Below are 12,473 nucleotides of genomic sequence, written 5' to 3' on the forward strand. Positions count from 1 at the left end.
GCAGTCCCTTTCCTAGGAGAGACATAGGCTGACTTATTCCTCATCATGCTAATTGACTGGGTTGTCCATGAAGGGAGAGAAGAGAGGAGATTGCCTGGACTCTAGTTTCCACCACACTTTGGAGAGTTAAGAATGTGGTACCCTTGATGGTTTAGTTTGCCTTTTTTGAAAATTACTTTTTTTTATTTATTTGTATGCAAAGGAGCAGACGTTTCTAAAATTACAACAGGGAAGCAGGGAGAGGGGACATGCACACAGAAGGGTATCCACATGGAGGTCAGAGGACAATTTGTGGCTAGGTTTTCTTCTCCCATCATTAATTAGGCTTGACAGCAAGTTCCACTGAGCCATCCATCCCCACCTCCTGTGGTTTGCCTTATTTTCCAATTTGTGCTTATTGTAAGAAAACTACATTAGAAATGTCTGAAATAAAGGTCTCTCCTCTCTCTTAGCGCCAGAGTCTCTAAGTAAATGGTGTTGAGGACATGCCTTGATTGCACTTATCCTTTTCTTAATGCACATAAATATGAACCCCACCCCATGCACATACTCATTTTAAGACAGGTCTTTCTTTGTTGCCTGGAACTTCTTTAAGTTCTCCTGCCTCAGCCTCTTTTTTTTAAAGATTTATTTATTCATTTTATGTGTATGTGCATGTACTTGAGTGTATGTAGGGGTACCATGTGTATGCAGGTGCCCACAGAGGTCAGAAGAGGGTGTCAGATTCTCCTGACACTAGTTATGGTCATTTACGAGAAGCCCCATCTCGGTGTTGGGAACTGAACCTGAGTTGTCTGGAAGAGCTATCTCTCCAGCCTGATTATCCCCCCACACACACTTTTTTTTAAGTGGGAGGGAGGGTATTGTACTACATATTTTCTGTATTTCACTTAATAGTGCTTATTTGATTACACATATAATTATATAGCTGATTTATTCTTTTCATTGTAGGAAAACATTCTCTCTCTCTCTCTCTCTCTCTCTCTCTCTCTCACACACACACACACACACACACACACACACACACATTTTACCTTTTATTTTTTTTTTTTTTTTTGAAGACAGAGTCTCATGCAGCACAAGGTGGCCTCAGATGCAGTCACTATGTAGAATGGCCTCTTATGTAGAATGGACTCTGTGGATTTTAGTTCTCCCTGCCTTTACCTTCCCATTCTGGAATAAGAACCCTTTTTCTACCACATCCAGTTTTGTGAAGTGTTAGGATCAAAACAGTGGCTTCATGAATTCTAGGCAAGCAGTCTACATGCACAGCTCCTTTAATCCCATTGAAGTAAAGAACTCAATAGTTTTAGTTATGTCCACCCCATTGTACAACTATTTTTAACAAATATTTCTCAAACTTCTTCATGCCCAAACAGAAACTTTAATTATGAAATAACTCCCTATTTCTCCTCCTCATTCATCTTTGATATAACAGTGTTTTTTATTTAATGTTTACATTATTCTCTCTTTTGAAACCATTATAAATAAGCTGAAATTAAGCATCTGTGTTCCTATGGCCTTATTTATTAATTTGGTTCTTTATGAAGTGTTATAAGGGCTACATTTTATAGATCCCTTCCCTAGTAGGTTAGAACATTTATGTCCCTACTAGCAATGCTCTTGGAGTTTCCATTTCTCCTTGCTGTCTTCAGCCCTGAGTATTACCAGTTTTCTGTTTTGTGTGTGTGCCACTTTGGTGGGCAAAAATGTTGTTTTTATTTCCTGAGATTGAACTGTTGTTTTTCTTTTGTCTCTCTGTTGGATTTAACAGTTGTTGAAGCTTTCTGTACAGTAGGGATTGGAGTCTATTGTACTGGAAAGTGTTGTTCTCAGTCTATTCCTATCGTTGCACCCAGTCTATTTTTTCTATAGTAGGACCTCACACTTGCTAATAAGCAAGGACTCCACCACTGAGTTGTATCCCCTCAGTCAGTTTACGTAAGCTGTGCATTTGGATTCCTTATTTTAGTTGATCTTCTCACTTAGAAGTTAAATCCCCACTCCACCCCCATTACAAACCCATTTGAAAAAAGTGAAGAGCAAAGAAAGCAGGCAGCCAGCCCTTTTTGTTCCAAAATGGAGAGACAAGGTGAGATGAGGCCGAGGTTCAAGCCAGCCAGAAGCAAATGAATGACCTTTAAGTTCAGGGCGAGAAAACTCTATCTTTTCTAGAAAATTGGATTTACTTAGCTAACTCATTCAGGATTCTGAGCCTTGGGTGTCAGTCAGGTTAGGAGTGGGTAAGGAAGGTCTCAGCCTTTCCAGGCACAGGAACCTCAGCATACCTTCCCTGAAGACATCAGTCCCAGGACCTGCCACCCTCAACCTGAGCGCCACCTGCAGGACATGTCTCCTCACAGCCTCCAGCAGCTGCCCTTCTGGGTCTTTCCCTTTGATCTTTTCTCCTTCCTCTGTCCCCTTCCTGGACTTGGCAAAGAGACTGGTCATTGGAGACCTCAGGCCAGCTGGTCAATGGAGTTTCCTTCGATGGGAAAGGAGAATGTTGGAGGTGAGGATCGCTGTAGGCAAGTGAAAAGGCACGGAAGGAATGTGCAAGAGCCATCAAGCAAAACACGAAGGCTGGCAAGTCTCTCTGAAACTGGCTACCAAGTGACTAGAAGAGGAGTCTGGCAGGGTACAAGGTCTAATAAGCTCAAGCCAAGGAATCCTTTGTTTCTGCGACCTCCTAGCAGGAACCACCCACTGCCCTCTGGATCCTGCAGCCCAAGGCTTCTGAGATTATTTTCTGCTCCACAGACTGGCCTTTAGTTTGGTCCCGTGCACCTGTCAGGTCAGGAGTGGTAGCACTGTCCAGCTTACTGGCCCATTCTGCCTGTGATCCCAAGACTGGTCACTATTACCTGCCTTCTTAGGAAATGGACTTTGCTACTTTGTCCAAGGTGAAGGAATGAGAATTCAAAAAGATCAAAAGAATTTAAACCACTTTATCAAGAAATTACTGAAAGAGAAGAAGAAACAAACTCCCAGGAGCCTTGAGATGTGAGCAAGGCTGCTATTCACTGCTGAACTCTGACATGCCAATCAACACTAAGAAAGACCTAGCTTTCTTAAAGCCCTGAAGGCCTACATAAGGACTTTCAAGCAGGGCTGCAAGAGTATTTAAACAGGGTCCATAAAGAATGGGATTTTCTCTGCTGATTGAGAGAGATGGGAGGATGATAGGAGGAGGGGCTGGGTCACCACATTGTACCCCAAGTCTCAAATGCCTGCCCCCGTGCATGTCTCTGTAGAAGCCACTTGGTACTTAGAAGAGGGTGCTGCAAGTAGGACAGAGTCTTGGGCATGTCAGAGACTAGTGCCAAGAAGACAGAAGAGAAAAAGAAAAAGTACTCACCTTTGATGAAAGTCTTCCTGGCTCATTGTGCAAGAGAAATGCTCAGGTTTCTTGGCAATCCCCCAAACTTTAGGCTCAGGAACTCTGTTAATTTCAGGTACCAAAAAGGGGGAAATTGCCAGGTGTGGTGACACATACCTTTAAAGCCCAGCACAGGAGCAGAGATGGGGGACCTGTGAATTCAAGATTAGTCTGGTCTAGTGAGTTTCAGGCAAGCCAGGGCTACATAGCAAGACCTTGTCTCACAAATGAAGAAAAAGGAGGGAGGGGTGGCAAGATCCGTGTCCTTACTCGTACCACTGGGTCAGGTGGGCTCCTGCTCTCCATGCTCCCTGACCCTCAGCACCGCCTGAGCTTCACTCATGTGCTGCCTTTCTTCCTGCTTACCTCCATGAGCTCACTTTTCAGGACCAAGCACCAGAACCGACCTTCTGCAGGACTCTAGGCCTGGCTGGAGGCAGCTTTGTAGCCTGCTCCTTGTGGCTGTTTGCCACAAGAGTAGAGCAGAGTTTGTCCCTCCACAGATTTTGTTTAGGGTCAGCGTCTCACCTCTTTTCCACATCTAAAATCCTGCCTGCTCCCAGTCCCTAGTCTCCAGTCCCATTCAGTTTGTTTCTTTTTCCCTCCTACAGCCTGATTAGTTAAAGGGACAAGATTTCTTTTTAAAGCCAGGTGTGTTCGGCACCTGCTTTATAATCCCAGCACTTGAGAGGCAGAGGAAGGAGGATAAGGAATTCAAGGCCACCCTTAGCTTCACAGTGAGCTCAAGGCCAGCCTAGACTCCATCCTGTCTCTAAAACCAAAAGCTAGCCAACTATATGAAAACAAGTTATTTGGAGGAAGTGGCAAGGTCTCTCTATATTATAGTCCTGGTTGGCTTCAAACTCATAATTCTCCTGCCCCAGCCTGGCAAGTGCTGGATCCCAAGTGTGTGGGCCCATACCTGGCCTTAGTACCATGATTCTTGCTGAGTGTTGTGAAAGAATGAATGTGAAGAGCCTTGGGTCTGGGGTGCCGTGCCACCCAGACAGCAGTACTGGGAGCACAAACCATCTGTTTCCCTCCTTCCCTTACTCAATTGCACCAGAACACACAGCCAAAACAACCAAAGAGAAGTCACATTCAAGATGGGAAGACAAAAGCTGTAACCTTGGCATTCAAAGGTCTGACTCTGCCTGCTCTCTGCTCCTATTTCAAGACCCTTTCACTATGAAATGAGTAGCTTACCACTAATGATTTTTCAAGTGTGTCCCTAGACTAGCAGGATTAACTACCTGAGATCTTAGATCTGAGATCTTAGGCTCCACTGTATCCCTACAAAATCAAAGCTTCTAGGGGTTCAGTTGGTAAAGCATTTGACACACAAACTTGAGGATCTTGAGTTTGGAGCCCTAGTACCCAGTGAAAAGCTGAGCACTGTAATTCCAGCTCTGGAGAGTTGGAAACAGGGGGATCGCTGTGCTCCACGTTTAGTGAGAGACCCTGTCTCAAAAATAAATAAGGTGGAGAGTGACTGAGGAAAACACCTGGCTGACATTGGCCTCTGGCCTACACACAGAGGAGGGTGGGGGGCAGGGGAACATGAAAAAAGCTTCTAGAAGTGAGCCAGACTGTGTGCTACAGGTAATTTTGATATATGAGAAGTGCTTTTTTACTCAGTGGAGTTGTGCAGAGGAGCTTGTTAAAACCAGTTATGAGGGAGAAAATTTTTTTGAGACAAGGTTTCTGTGTGTAACCCTGACTATCCTGGAACTTGCTCTGTTGATCAGGCTGGCCTTAAACTCACAGAGACCCACCTGCTTCTACCTCTCAAGTGCTGGGATTAAAAACATGTACTACCACCACTAGTATTATGGGTAAAATTCTTAGGTTGCTAGAAAACAAACAACAAAAACAAAAACAAATCAAAACAGTAGGTTAGGAGACTGATGAGAAAGCCAGTGTCTTCTCCAAGCAATTTATAGACAGGCCATCTTCTCTTTCCCGTCTTCTTGGCATAATTTAATTTGTCCCTTTTGCTGGTACAGATCCAACTCATGAGGGCACGGCAGAGGGCATGGAGAACATGGCAGATGCTGTCACTCATGCCCGTTTTGTGGGCACAGATCCTGCCAGTGATGAAGTTGTCCTGATGAAAATCCTTCAGGTAAGTGGGAGGGAAAAGCAATCAGGTTAATGGCCAAGGGCTGGTCTACCGGTTCTGCTTCTCAGGGTTGCCAGCAGCAGCATGAAGCTGTGTTTTGATTCCACTGAGGCTTTAGAGACTGACTCTGTTTCCAAACAAGAAGCTCAGGTACCCAAACTAAAAGCTTTTTCTAAGAAAAATAATTAGGAGCCTTAAATGAAGGAGTATCAAATACCAGAAGCCCTTAATACATCTTGTACTTACGGTAGACTGTATCTGTATTGTCCATCTGTTAGGTCTGTGGGCTAGAGTTCCAGTGAGTTATGAACTATATCAGGACTATGCGGAGCAAAGAAAGGACTCCCAAGTCAGGCACATGGGAGTCTCTATTTTGAGTTTTTGTTTTGGGATTTTTTGTTTTGTTTTATTGTTTTGAGTCAGGGTTTCTCTTTGTAGCCTTAGATATCCGGGAACTCACTCTGTAGACCAGGCTGTCCTCAAACTAAGAGCTCCAGGTAACTGTGTGCTACAGGTAATTTTGATATATGAGAAGTGCCTCCTGAGTGCTGGGATTAAGGCATGAACCACTGCCTTGCTCTATTTTTTTTTTTTTTCCCCAGAGCTGGGGACCGAACCCAGGGCCTTGCGCTTCCTAGGCAAGCGCTCTACCACTGAGCTAAATCCCCAACCCCTGCCTTGCTCTATTTTGTTTTTTTTTTTAAAACAGGGTTTCTCTGTGTAACCCTGGCTGTTGATTTGTAGACCAGGCTAGCCTCAAACTGAAGATTTGCTGACCTCTGCCTCCAGAGTGCTGGGATTAAAGAAGTATACTACCACACTTGGCTTAATTTTTTTTTTTTTTAATTTTTAAAACTTTTTGGTTTTGGTTTGGTGGAAACAGGGTTTCATATAATTAAGGAAGACCTTGAATTCTTATTCCTGTTTTGATCTCTCAAGTGCTAATATTACAAGTGTGTGATATTTTACCTAACTTTAAGTCAGCTTACTACTTTCTAACTTAAAAAAATAGAAAAAGAAACCCTGAAATCGGGCATGGTCATGCATACTTGTAATTAGAGCTCATAGGAGACTGAAGCAGGAAGACCACAAGTTCTAGCCCAACCTAGACTAAATAGTATGATCTTATGCCAAACAAAACAGGAGGTGAGGAGACTCTCAACCCTAAGCTGGACATGTGGCTCACTGGTAGAGCACTCACCTAGCGTGTGAGTTTGATCTCCTGGGAAGATAGCTCAGTTAGTAAACTGTGGCGTGTAAGCATGAAGACAAGTGTCCCCAGTATCATGTAAAAAGCCAGGCATAGTGGTGAGTATACACAGAATCCCAGAGAAGCATAGACAAGAGGATACTGGGGCATTGCTGATCAGCCAGTCTAGCCTAATTGATGAGCTCTAGGTCAGTGAGAGACCCAGCCTTAAATGAAATTAGTCCACATGTATTAGTGTGTCCTCCACCACCCCATACCACACAGAAACACACAGGAACATCCACACAGCACAAGCAATGTGATAAGAAGAAGAAAGATTAAGAATGTACTTGCTAGGTCCATTTTGTTGTTAATTTGTTTGTTTTGTTGATTGGTTGGTTGGTTGATTTCTCAAGACAGGGTTTCTCTGTGTAGCCCTGGCTGTCCTAAAACTTGCTCCGTAGACTACACTGGCTTCCCACTCAGAGATCCACCTGTCTCTGCCTCCCATGGAGAGCCCAGCTCTCTAGGTGTGTTTTCTACCTTCAGATCAGCTTGGCTCACCCTGCTTTGTTCCTCACAGGGTCTTCTCTTTCTTCCTCGTAGGTTCTCCGGACTTTGTTGCTAACCCCAGTGGGTACCCACTTAACGAATGAATCTGTATGTGAGATTATGCAGTCTTGCTTCCGGATTTGCTTTGAAATGAGGCTCAGTGGTAGGTACTTGAGTACTAGGTCTTCATCCTGGGGCTAGTATATGAGCATAGATACAGGATGCTGTCTCTGAAGCCAGAGGAACAGGATTTAGCCATTATCCACCTTGGGTAACCTGAGGGGGTTTGTTCTGAAGCTAGAATAGAGTTCTCAATACACTATTGCAGGGCAGGAGTTAGGATGAATCTTAGATGGACTTACTTCCAGAACCAAATCTTCTCCCTTAGGGTTTCTGGGATTGATACCATTGGTAACCAAAGAAAACCCCATCTAGTGTGTCCCCTTTTTCCTAACTCCATAGTACCACCTAGTGGTCCGGTAAAGTTATAGCTCCAGGCTGAGCTGGAGCTGGTTTTAATAAGTTTGGCATAATCCTTGGTAAACACAGTTTGGAGGGGAGTCTGCTCTGAGAGGTCTCCTGATAATAGCACAGCAAGTAATGACACCTGTGTTATTTGTTTTTGCCTGTGCAGAGTTATTGAGAAAATCCGCAGAGCACACTCTCGTAGACATGGTGCAGCTGCTCTTCACAAGGTAAACCTGCTGCTGTTTGCTTCTGCCCGGCTGCCTAGGCCTCTTGAGTCTGCCTGCTTCCATACAGCCACTTTAGGGACCTGGCCAACCCCACAACCACATCAGAAGCCACTGGGACTATAGATAGCAGTAGTTCTCTGGGCCCAGGGTTACTGAGCAAGGGAGAAGGGAGAAAGAACTCCTGTGGCCTCAGGGAGGCAGAGGGTTATTTAATCTCTGCTTCCCAAACTTGTGTCTGTTTCTGTGTGGCAGCATCTGGGAAAGGGAGCACAGAGAAGATGCCAAATTTAAGCAGCCTGGAACAGGTAGCTGAGCTCCCAAAACTTAGCCTGATTTCTGTACAAGAAGGTAGCCAACAATTGTAAAAAAAAAAAAAAAAATGGCCTTTATCATAGCTTACCTGGGACTTCCATATCCTGGCAGACCCCTTAGTCCCAGGGAAACCTTGATCTTTGATTTCCCTAAGACAGACGCCTCATTTAGAGCCCAAGAAACCATTTTGTCCTAGATTACATTGCCTATTCTATATGTCCTTTCAAAAGATACCCTTAGGGAAGAATTGAAGCAGTGACTTAAACCAATGAGATTTCCTTTTGCTTTCAGGCTTTAATCCCTATTATCTGTACATTAGACTGTCCTTAGATTCTGCTATTGAGAGTTTCTTACTCCATGGATTTGCTGCCTTTAAAATACCAACCTGCTTTTACTGCTTTCTGTGCCTGACTATCTCTTGGCTTTCAGTAGCGCTTTTCAAGGATGAAAAGAACCTTCCTACTCCAAGGGTGCTTAGTTACCCTGTCCCAGTGACTGCTTCATCTGTATCTTACATATTCCAATTCCTATAGCTCTAAAGCTCTAAGGGGCTTAAGTCACTTCCTAAAAGTGAACTAAGAGACAAGGACACTGTGCCAGTACAGCACTGCTCTAGGAGGTCTGGAGAAGAGCATTGTCATTAGCCCCAGTAACACTTGGACTGTTCTCTATCTTATAGGTTACCGCAGTTTAAAGAAGAACCCAAGAGTTACGTGGGAACCAACATGAAGAAGGTGGGATCTGAAAGTTCATCTGCTGTCCCTTGTCCAAACCACCCTAACCTCCGAACTTCAGTACTACGTTACTGCTCAGTAGCAAAGACATGCTTTCGCTTAGATGGGTCTACTTGTAATCTACAAATAACTGTCACTCTTAAAAGTCAGAAATATACCTCCCATTTACCTCTCCTTCCTCCACCTCTCCTCTCTGACCTACCTGTCTTTGATGCTAGTGAGTCAGTCCTTAAGGGAACTGGACGAGGCTTACCAAGCAGGGGTAAAGATGCATATTGACAAAGATGAAAATCTGCCTCTCCCATTTGGCTCAGTCTTGTCAGCAAGTAAGAGTCCCAGGGAGGCTATGCCCCAAATTCCCCCCAATGCTGAATAACACTGGGTTTGTGCTTGTAATAGTCTCTATTGAAGAGATCAAATCAAAGGGTTCTCAGATTACTAAGAAAAGAATGGTGATCGGGATGCCTCTTTCTATCCTGAGCTGAAACTCTGGACTTCTCAGACCTCTGATAAGGTTCTGCCTGTGGAAATGACCCTTGGCTATTTGGTGCATGCACCTGACCTGCCCACTTTCCTTCCATTCATCCCCATTCCTGCCCTGTGCCCTGTTGGCGCGTGTCTGAGTTTATTTTACTCTGTTTAAATCGTGCATTTGCCTGTCTTTCACAGATTTCTCCATGTCTCCTCAACACACTGGAGCTAAGTAGTGGGGAGCAGACCAAAGCCCTGAACCAGTTAGAGAGGGTACTACTCTTTAAGAACCTCAAGGTCTCTCTCCCTCTCCCTTTCCCTCTCCTTTCCCCACTTTTATTTATTTATTTATTTATTTAAATGTTTATTTTTTTATATATGTAACACTGGGTCCCATTTCTGTTGTTCAGAGCACAACTTACCCGCTCTAGTAACACAGCTTGGCTTTTGAAAGTTGCATGTGTTTGTAGCTTTGTAGTACTGGGAATTCTCCTGGGATTTCTGGGTGCTTGAAAGCAGAATGAAGTCTTGAACATCATATAATGAGCCTAGAAAAATGTGGGTCCTGCTGTCATCTTGTGGGGAGTCTTAAGACCCACCATTTCTAGAGAAATTACAGGGACCTCAAGCAAGATCCTTCTTCTCCCCTCCCCTGTCTCGGAGCTGGAGTAGAGAGCATAGTCCTGTGTAAATCTGGATACAAAGCTATGTTGGTGGGGAAAAGTGTGACAGTCTTTGTTGTTGTTGTTACATAAAAGGGATCGTTGCAAAGTTTAGGTCTCTAGGTTGATAGAAAGGAACTAGGACCAGGACACTGGGAATTTTCTAGAATCTGCAAAGATAACCTCTGCCCTTTAAAATTCAAAATGTAGGTGAGTTTAGGGAAGGAATATAAGCTAAAGATTGCCCGATCCTTGAGGTGTCCTTGCCTTTGAAAGACGAGAAAAGAAAGGGATAAAGGATTTCCGTGCTATCCATCACAATAGTATGCATGGCAGAGGTGTGATTGTGAGCATTCCTGTCACTGCTGATGACTAACTCGGTGAGCAAGTGTGCCCTAACAAGGGGCCTCTGTCCTGTTTGATTGCATTGTCTTGAATTGTTGTGTTTGCATAGTTAACAATTTCAGCTCTCTTCAGTCACTGGCCTGCATGTTGTCATGACTGTTAGCCTCAGACCTGCAGTATTTTTATAAAGCTACTGTTGTCTTTTGGAATATAGAATTGTACAGATAAAGTGGTATAGGGTTCCATGGACACTTGCCACCTACTACACACCTTAGAACCTTAGGACACAGAACGTAGCAACAGTGAAGCCTTTGTGAAAACTGCCAGCCTTCCAATCAGAAAGCCAGGAACACTCACTGAAATAATGTAGTTGAAGCTAGATTTGCAAAGTACAAAGTAGAAGATAGGAATACCAATGTGTGTATGGCAAGGACGTCCATTCCTGACTGTCATTCTCAGTAGAAGCGGGACTCACAGTGTGACTGTCATTCTTAGAAGTGGGACTCATAGAGTGGAGCCTTCTGGAAAGAAGAATTATCTTATAAACCTTTAGTTGTTTGGACCTCTTGAAGCTTAGTGATAATGACCAAGAAAGCCAAATGTTCCTTGTTTTCTTTCATTGGTCTTTTGGGTTTCTTGCCTCCTGTTTGGCTTGTTCTCTGAGATCATTTTCTACCATGAGCGGGGTCTACCTGAACTCCAAGGTTACTTACTGACAAGAGCACCCTGGTTCCTGTTTAGTCACAGAAGCTCATGTCTAGGCATATGACTGCAGGTGTTTTGGAGATAGAAGAACAAGAATATGAATCCAATGAGAAGCTGGTACTGTGTTAAGAATTGGGAGAAAGGTTCAGTTTGAGGGCCTCCTTTATTAGGAGGAGATTTGGAGAAGGAAGGAAGAATTATCTTAGCAGGTGATCAGAAACTATCAAAACTTTGAGAGTGAGGGAGCTGGAAGAAATCTTATCTCCAAATATCAGAAGAAATTGAATAGATTCTTTTAAGTTGTGTGTAGTGGTGCTGGGGATGTAGCTCAGTTGCAAGAGCCCTGGATTGAGCCCAGTACCACCTAAGAGGAGTGTGGGGGGGCACACACCTGTAATCCCAGCTCTTGGGAAGTGGAAGCAGAATGCAGAGCTCAAGGTCATCCTTGGCCACATAGTAAGTTTGAGGCCTGCAAAAGAAATAACAGAATCAGTAAAGTGTATCTAGGAGGAGCAGCTGTAAGAACAACAAGAGGGTTTACTGCTGTATTAGAATTGGGAGCAAGCGCAAGGCACAGTCTTCCATTCTTAACTCCACAAGTAAATCGGCACACCCTTCTTTTTTCTAAAAATATTAACTTTGACCATCCATTTTAGTGTAGAATTTCCAGAACAAGGGTTGTCCTTATGGTCTAAGTCCCAGTCTGTGCCTTAGTGGGAAAGCTTTGAATCTAGATAGGAAAGGTGCTATACCTTGATAAGAACTGGAACTAGGAACTGCCCTGCAGTGACTATGCAAGGGTCTGTAGCCTGAGGCTCTGGGCAAAGCCCCTTACCTTTTCAGCAAGAGGCTCATGCACCATGTACAGCACCAGGGACCCAGGAAGCAGAGTGATAAGTGTGACAGCTAGCCGTATCAATGACTAGTCCAAACGCAAAATGTTGCCTTCCATGAGGAAGCCTCTGTGCCAATCCAAAAAGCTGTAAATGGAGAGGCATAAGTGTATACTCTGATGGTCTAGATTATTAAATACTGGTGTGGGGTATAAGCTGTTTTCTAGAGACCAGCTGACTGAGTAATGAGATATTTCTAGGAATAACACCGTAGTTTAATTACTCTTTTAGTCTGGATACTAATGGTGTGTGGTATTTCCAGCTGAAAATGAGAGCAGGAGGCATGAGTGACTCATCCAAGTGGAAGAAACAGAAGCGATCCCCTCGACCTCCACGTCATACAACCAAAGTCATACCAGGTTCAGAGCTGCCCACCCCAAATGGAGCCACCTTATCCTCTAACCTTACTGGTGA

At 44.0% G+C, this 12,473-nt stretch overlaps 1 protein-coding gene across 5 annotated transcripts in view; it reads left to right on the forward strand.

The window, feature by feature from the left end:
* Gbf1 (golgi brefeldin A resistant guanine nucleotide exchange factor 1) overlaps positions 1 to 12,473 on the forward strand; it is a 128,918-nt gene that overhangs the window by 88,885 nt on the left and 27,560 nt on the right. For all 5 annotated transcript variants that reach the window (XM_032892106.1, XM_032892102.1, XM_032892104.1 and 2 more), the window contains 5 exons: positions 5,386 to 5,504; positions 7,297 to 7,405; positions 7,877 to 7,937; positions 8,929 to 8,983; positions 12,322 to 12,469. In XM_032892106.1, the coding sequence (XP_032747997.1) occupies positions 5,386 to 5,504; positions 7,297 to 7,405; positions 7,877 to 7,937; positions 8,929 to 8,983; positions 12,322 to 12,469 (492 nt within the window). The remainder of the gene's footprint in view (positions 1 to 5,385; positions 5,505 to 7,296; positions 7,406 to 7,876; positions 7,938 to 8,928; positions 8,984 to 12,321; positions 12,470 to 12,473) is intronic.

Source organism: Rattus rattus, chromosome 2 (genome assembly GCF_011064425.1).
Source record: "Rattus rattus isolate New Zealand chromosome 2, Rrattus_CSIRO_v1, whole genome shotgun sequence".
NCBI classification, from domain to species: Eukaryota; Metazoa; Chordata; class Mammalia; order Rodentia; family Muridae; genus Rattus; species Rattus rattus.